Source organism: Mandrillus leucophaeus, unplaced genomic scaffold (assembly GCF_000951045.1).
Source record: "Mandrillus leucophaeus isolate KB7577 unplaced genomic scaffold, Mleu.le_1.0 Scaffold246, whole genome shotgun sequence".
Lineage (NCBI taxonomy): Eukaryota > Metazoa > Chordata > Mammalia > Primates > Cercopithecidae > Mandrillus > Mandrillus leucophaeus.
This window is the reverse complement of record NW_012102543.1, coordinates 236,229-244,220: the sequence shown is the minus strand read 5'-3', so window position 1 is coordinate 244,220 and position 7,992 is coordinate 236,229. Positions and strand designations below refer to the sequence as shown.

Sequence of the window (7,992 nt, the reverse complement as noted above, 5' to 3'; positions counted from 1 at the left end):
AGCCTGGCCAATGTGGTGAAACCTTGTCTCTACTAAAAATACAAAAATTAGCCAGGCATGGTGTCACACGCCTGTAATCCCAGCTACTTGGAGGCTGAGGCAGGAGAATTGCTTGAACCCGGGAGGTGGAGGTTGTAGTAAGCTGAGATCGTGCCACTGTACTCCAGCCTAGGTGACAGAGCGAGACTCCATCTCAAAAAAGCAAAAAAACAAAACAAAGCAAAATAATGAATCAGAAACAGGGACACCACTTATCTCTAAAAGGAGCTATAATTGAAAAATGACCTATCAATTCTGGTGACAAATGAGCTGGAGCCTAAAGTACCAACCTGTATGCATAGTGAGTAGATTAGCTGAATTATCTGCTATTGATTTTCTCAGTCTACAGATCTGTGGCCATATGGCTTCTCTTGAACACTTCAAATAGATTTTTCCCTAATAACGGAATTATAACTCCATTTATGGGAGTTGATCCTAAAGCCCATCAGCACCCAGGTAATGAGAAGCTAGTTAACTGAGGTGAGAACAGGATTCAGGGGTGTGCTCTAGAACTGAAGTCTGGGCTGGCTGGGAGCTAAACCAAGCTTGTCCAATATGTGGCCCGGAACGACCTTGAATGTGACCCAACACAAGTTCGTAAACTTTCTTAAAACATGAGATTTATGCATGGACCTTTTTTTTTTTTAAGCTCATCAACTATCGTTAGTGTTAGTGTACTTTATGTGTGGCCCAAGACAATTCTTCCAGTGTGGCCCAAGGAAGCCAAAAGATTGGACGCCCCTGAAACGGTCCTGTTTGAAGTGGCTTATGTACCCCCTTCCCAGTTCCGATCTCTCATTCTGTGTCCCTGCAGAATGTTGAGCATACTGTGCACAACCAGGGAAGGTAATGCCCTCTTCAGGTCAATCAGGTACGATAAGAATATGTTTCCCTGACTCACCATCTTGTCGCGGATTTGCAGGGCACCAGCTGCCAAACAGGCTGCCCGCCGAACTGCTGTGAAGTCATCAGAGAAGCAGTGCAGGAAGCTTGGGAGAAGCTTGGCGGTCATAAGCTTGAGCTCACCTATCAGGGAGAGAGCTTCCACACGCTCCTGGGAATTTCCTTGACCCAGCTTGACCCTGTAAGGCACAAGTTGCTTTTCTTTCGCTTCCTTAAACTTTCAGTACCTAACTCCCAACCCCAATGTATGCCCTCCTGATAAAATCCGAGTTCTGTAGGCTGTCAATCCCAGTTAGCCTTACGCTCGTAAGATAAGTTTTACTGGGTACAGAGCTCGATTGTCTTCTTTACTTGAATCCCTAATTCATAGCTATTCGGTAATTAGGTAATGCAGGGCTTTCAGTTACATTGAATGACTGAATAAAGGAAAATGTCAACCTGCACCTCTTTTCACAGTCAAGTTCTCTTCTCCACCGCCCTCACGTGTGCCATGATTATTTCTGCATTTGGCTTCCAGCCTAGAATGCCTATGTAGTCTTTTTGTTTGTTTAAATTATTTTTATTTATTTTATTATTATTATTATTTGGAGACGGAGTCTTGCTCTGTCTCCCAGGCTGGAGTGCAGTGGTGCAATCTTGGCTCACTGCAAGCTCCACCTCCTGGGTCCACGCCATTCTCCTGCCTCAGCCTCCTGAGTAGTTGGGACTATAGGCACCCACCACCACGCCTGGCTAATTTTGTTTTTCTTGTATTTTTAGTAGAGACAGGGTTTCTTTTTCTTTTTCTTTTTCTTTTTCTTTTTTTTTTTTTTGAGACAGAGTCTTACTCTGTCGCCCAGGCTGGAGTGCAGTGGTGCCATCTCGGCTCACTGCAAGCTCCGCCTCCCGGGTTCACGCCATTCTCCTGCCTCAGCCTCCCGAGTAACTGGGACTACAGGTGCCCACAACCACGCCCGGCTAATTTTTTTTGTATTTTTAGTAGAGACGGGGTTTCACTGTGTTAGCCAGGGTGGTCTCAATCTCCTGACCTCGTGATCCTCCCGTCTCAGCCTCCCAAAGTGCTGGGATTACAGGTGTGAGCCACCATGCCCGGCCTTAAATTATTTTTAGAGATGGAGTCTTGCTATGTTGCCCAGGCTGGTCTTGAACTCCTGACCTCAAGTGATTCTCCTGCCTCAGCCTGAGTAGCTGGGATTATAGGCATTTACCCACTCTGCCTGGCTCCTATGCAGTTTCTCTCTTTTTTTTTTTTTGAGATAGGGTCTTTCTCTTGCCCAGGCTGGAATGCAGTGGCATGATGATGGCTCATGACAGCCTTGGACTTCCTGGACCCCGGCAATCCTCTTGCTTCAGCCTCCCAAGTAGCTGGGACTACAGGCATACACCACCACACTGGCTAATTTATTTTTATTTTTTTTTTATTATTATTTTTGAGACGGAGTCTCACTCTGTCGCCCAGGCTGGAGTGCAGTGGCACGATCTCCGCTCACTGCAAGCTCCGCCTCCTGGGTTCACACCATTCTCCTGCCTCAGCCTCCTGAATAGCTGGGACTACAGGCGCCCACCACCATGCCATTTTGTATTTTTAGTAGAGACGGGGTTTCACCATGTTAGCCAGGATGGTCTTGATCTCCTGAGCTCATGATCCGCCCGCCTTGGCCTCCCAAAGTGCTGGGATTACAGGCATAAGCCACCGCGCCCGGCCAATATTTTTTTTTTTTATTTTTAGTAGAGACAAGGTCTAGCTATGTTGCCCAGGCTGGTCTCGAATTCCTGGGCTCAATTGATCCTCCTGCTTCGGAGTCTCAAAGTGTTGGGATTATAGATGTGTGCCACTGGGCTGGCCCTCCTGTGCAGTCCCTCTGTGAAACTTGGTCTTACACCTCTAGCCACGCTAAGTATTCCATTTTTCTGCTCCAGCAGTTATGGTATACGCCATTTGTTCTAGTTTTTAATGATTTGCTATTTTTAATTAGGTGTTTGTATATTTTGCATGTGGTCATCAGAATTGCATCATACTTTAGAACACCCTCCAACATCCAAACCATTGCCTCACGCCTACTGGGCACTCAATGATTCTTTCCCTAGTCATGTTGTTAGTTTGTAGGGACTGTTAATTTTTTACAGTGGGACCTGGTCCAGGGTCTGTACAGAGGAGCTCAACAAATGCTGGGTGGCTGAATCCCAGGCCTCCTAAGCACTTTTTCCTTTCTTTCTTTTTTTTTTTTGAGATGGAGTCTTGCTCTGTCACCAGGCTGGAGTACAGTGGTGCTATCTCTGCTTACTGCAACCTCCGCCTCCCGGGTTGAAGTGATTCTCCTGCCTCAGCCTCCCAAGTAGCTGTGACAACAGGTGTGTGCCACCATGCCCAGCTAATTTTTTTGTATTTTTAGTAAAGACAGAGTTTTACTGTGTTAGCCAGGATGGTCTCCATCTCCTGACCTCGTGGTCTGCCATCCTCAGCTTCCCAAAGTGTTGGGAGCCACTATGCCCGGCCTGCTTCCTAAACACTTCTAAGAATTTAGAAGAGTGTCTCCTCATGTTGACTGGGTCTTACCTGATTATGTCGTGCACCTCTTTCCCAAGGCTCATTTGCCCCAGCGCCTGTGCAGCTGCTCGCCTCACTTCCTTATTCCAGTCATTCCACATCAGCTGGATCAACTTATGTTTCATATCCTATAAGTAGATATGATCGTTAGCTATCACTTACTGAACATTAATTTTGTGCTTGGCGTTGTGCTGTTTTTTCTTTTTTTACCCATCACTGTACTAATGAGGATTGTCGTGAGTGTTTTTTCCCATCCCTTACTCTCCCAAAGAATCCAGCGGGGCAGATATTGCTACCATTTACAGATGACAGAATGGAGGCTTTGATCAACTTGTCCAAGGTTAACCTGGTGAGTGCTGGAACCAGGACTCAAACCCAGCTCTCTCTCCCAAGCTCATCCTTTAAACTATATAGTATCAGTGCAAACATAATCTGTACCTGGGAGACTTAAATTTTGAAAATGATACTTGATGAGGTGACCAGCTCATTGCAGTTTGCCTGGGACTTTCCTGGTTTTGCTACTGAAAGTCCCATTGCCTGGACAAACCAGAATAGTTGGTCACTCTATAAGTGCACTTCTCTCAGAGAGGAATGGGCAAAGATTACTACACGATGATTGCGTAAACATGCCCATGCTGTTCTCCCTGCTAGAAGTATCTCCCTTCTCTACTCCTACCTGGTACTTGATGTCTTTGTACTCTTCCTTTACGATTTAGCTCAAAAGCATCTCCTTCCTATCACACTGATCTTTTATTAAAAATTTTAAAAAATAAAAACATCTCGTTAGTGAAGTCTTCTTTGCCCCTTGTAAGCACAGGAAATCCCCACAACACCTCACAGCTGCTTCTGTTCTAGCTACTTATGACATTTACTAAGGGAAGACTTAGTCCTGCACCCCAGTGGTAGCATAGTGCCTAGCGCGCCAGACGTGGTCAGAAACTGCATGCTTACTGAATGAGTGAAAAGACTTATAGACATACTGCCTTTCTTAGCTCCAGCAGTCTGCCATGAAGTCCTCATCATCTTTACCTCAGCCCCTGCTAGCTCTGCATGTCTTTTTACTTTCAGTTGACAATTCTAAGTGCCAAGTGCCAAGGAGGTGAAGGTACAGATGAATCAGATGTTGTTAAAGTGATATTGTTAAGATGCAGTTTCGGATTGAGCTGGCCTAAGATGAGATTTTTGCATTTCTTTTTTTTTTTTTTGAGATGGAGTCTCACTCTTGTTGCTTAGGCTGAAGTGCAATGGCACGATCTTGGCTCACTGCAACCTCCACCTCCAGGGTTCAAGTGATTCTCCTGTCTCAGCCTCCTGAGTAGCTGGGATTATGGGCATGTGCCACCACGCCTGGCTAATTTTTTTTTTTTGAGACAGAGTCTCGCTCTGTTGCCCAGGCTAGGGCACAGTGGCGTGATCTCAGCTCACTGCAACCTCCGTCTCCTAGGTTCACACCATTCTCCTGCCTCAGCCTCCCGAGTAGCTGGGACTATAGGCGCCTGCCACCACGCCCAGCTAATTTTTTGTATTTTTAGTAGAGACAGGGTTTCACTGTGTTAGCCAGGATGGTCTCGATTTCCTGACCTTGTGATCCGCCCGCCTTGGCCTCCCAAAGTGCTGGGATTACAGGCGTGAGCCACCGCGCCCAGCCTGTTTTTTTAGTAGAGACAGATTTTCTCCATGTTAGTCAGCCTGGTCTCAAACTCTCAACCTCAGGTGATCTGCCCTCCTCAGCCTCCCAAAGTGCTGAGATTGTAGGTGTGAGCCACTGTGCCTGGCCGATTTTTGCATTTCTAATAAGCTCCTAGGTGATGCCTGTGCTGCTGGTCCAGGACTTTAGCAGCAGGGTGCTATAGCACTTGAGACAGGACTAACCCAAGTCCAAAACGTTTTCAGGTGATTACTCTATTGAGTGGCCAGATTTTGTGCTTCCCATATCAAAATGTCAGGGTTACAGAGTGGAGGGTGTTCACTTATCATGGAAATGCCAATGTTTTAGGCTATTCTGGAGATACCCAAAGTTATAAGGAAAAGATGAAGTAGCACATAGGAAGAAGGGAAAGCGCCCATTTGGACACCTGAAGATGATTGGGAAATAATGGCAAAAACAAAGTGTTGCCTGGAATTCCCTCTACAGTTCTAGCTGAGCCCCACCATCTTCACCGATAGTTGGTTTTTTTTTTTTTCAGATGGAGTCTTACTCTGTCGCCCAGGCTGGAGTGCAGTGGCGCGATCTTGGCTCACTGAAACCTCCGTCTCCTAGGTTCAAGCGATTCTCCTCCCCAAGTAGCTGGGATTATAGGCGTGTGCCACCATGCCCAGCTAATTTTTGTATTTTTAGTAGAGACGGGGTTTCGCCATGATGACCAGGCTGGTTTCGAACTCCTGGTCTCAAGTGATCCACCCGCCTCAGCCTCCCAAGGTGCTGGGATTACAGGCATGAACCACTGCACCGGACCCCTTCACAGAACTTTAAGCAATAAATTTAACCCAAACTAATCTCTCTCTCTGAAAAGTTTTAAAAGAGTACCTTATATTTATTGCTTGTTCTTGGATCATCTGTATATATGAGTCTTATTCCTACCATAGTGTTAATTTTGTGAAAGCTGGGATGATGGTTTTTTGTCTGTTTGTTTTTTGAGACAGAGTCTCGCACTGTCGCCCAAGCTAGAGTGCAGTGGCACGATCTCGGTTCACTGCAACCTCTCCCTTCCAGGTTCAAGCAATTCTTGTGCCTCAGTCTCCCAAGTAGCTAGGATTACAGGTGCCAGCCACCACACCTAGCTAATTTTTGTATTTTAGTAGAGATGGAGTTTCACCATGTTGGCCAGGCTGGTCTCAAACTCCTGAGCTCTGATCCACCTGCCTTGGCCTCCCAAAGTGCTGGGATTACAGGTGTGAGCCACCGCGCCCAGCCGGGACTGTGTTTTATATGTGTGTGCCAAACACTCAGAGAACCACCACAGACACTCATTTAGATGGGTTTTTGGGTAGTTTAAGTCAGTGCTTCTCGAATTATCTTTGATGAAGAACCAATTTTGGGAGGAGGAAAATACGCCATTGACTGATAAAGTCTGTTGATATTGAGGCAATATCAAATTACTGTAAACGTTTTTTTTTTTTTTTTTTTTTTTTTTTTTTTTGAGATGGAGTCTCCCTCTGTCACCCAGGCTAGAGTGCAGTGGCACGATCTCGGTTCACTGCAACCTCTCCCTTCCAGGTTCAAGCAATTCTTGTGCCTCAGTCTCCCAAGTAGCTAGGATTACAGGTGCCAGCCACCACACCTAGCTAATTTTTGTATTTTAGTAGAGATGGAGTTTCACCATGTTGGCCAGGCTGGTCTCAAACTCCTGACCTCGTGATCCCCCCGCCTTGGCCTCCCCAAGTGCTGGGATTACAGATGTGAGCCACCACACTCAGCCTACTATAAACGTTTCTAATCTCCTGTCAGTTTTTGTGCTATTTCATTGTGGATCAGTTATCAGCAGTTTGTGGACCACCACTGCACTGAGAAGCATTGGCTTCTAGACAGACATGCTGGCATTTGAAGATAATTCTGGGCTAGAAGTAAGAAGTAGTGATGTGGGAACAGAGATCTGTTTGGTAAGAATGGGATACTACATAGCAGCAAAAAGTAGAAGGCCTCTGTAGCTCAGCCTCTTTTAGGCTTTCTGTCCTGGAGGAAAAGAAAGAGGTTTACCAAGCAGACGTTTCCACTGATCCGGGAGAAAACCTGGCAGGCCACAATCCGGTTCTTCCATTGACAGCTGTTCAGCTCCACAGCAAGCATGGTGTGTATCAGGGTCTGAGGAAATGGAAGACTTGTATGGATATTCACAATCACTTTTAGAGATACTAGAATCTTGAAGTACATTCTGACCTGGCATCTTGCATAATTAATGTCACCAGTGGACTCACAAGAGATGGGGCATGTTTCCGTCTCAGCCAACTGACTCTGGGATCATAAATTGGGGAACAAAATACAAATTTAATAACCTAAACAGAAAACTGGGACCTTCCTTTCCTGACTTTGTTTTTACTACTAAAATGATTTTTATATACCTCAAGCTTATGACTTTCACATTACTATTGAAAGTAACTAAACACAAATGTAGGTCTCTGCAGTTTTCAATGGTAAACTTCTAGCAGAAGCAAATTCTACATGTCACAACTCTTCTTGCATATGCAAATAGAGATCATTTGCAACCTAATTCTGACTTTTCTCTCAGCTAACTGTTGTGACTTCCCCTTGTATACACCTCTACACCCAGGTTTACTCATGCTTATTCTACCTTATGCTTGAGATCATCAACCAAACCGACTGCATTTTATCTAATTAAGTAATTGTTTAATTAATTTTTTGAGACAGGGTCCTGCTCTGTCACTCAGAATGGAGTACAGTGGTGTAATCTCAGCTCGCTGCAGCCTCAACCTGCCAGGCTCAAGTGATCCTCCCACCTCAGCCTCCTGAGTAGCTAGGATTACAGGTGCCAGCCACCACACCT

The 7,992-nt window shown here is 45.6% G+C and overlaps 1 protein-coding gene across 1 annotated transcript in view; it reads right to left on the bottom strand.

Annotated features, from left to right (window-relative positions):
- Positions 1-7,992, bottom strand: part of HEATR4 (HEAT repeat containing 4) — a 55,675-nt gene that overhangs the window by 22,919 nt on the left and 24,764 nt on the right. The window contains exons 10-12 of the mRNA XM_011983152.1: positions 7,188-7,292; positions 3,500-3,618; positions 941-1,121 (exon numbers count right to left, since the gene is read on the bottom strand). Of these exons, the coding sequence (XP_011838542.1) occupies positions 941-1,121; positions 3,500-3,618; positions 7,188-7,292 (405 nt within the window). The remainder of the gene's footprint in view (positions 1-940; positions 1,122-3,499; positions 3,619-7,187; positions 7,293-7,992) is intronic.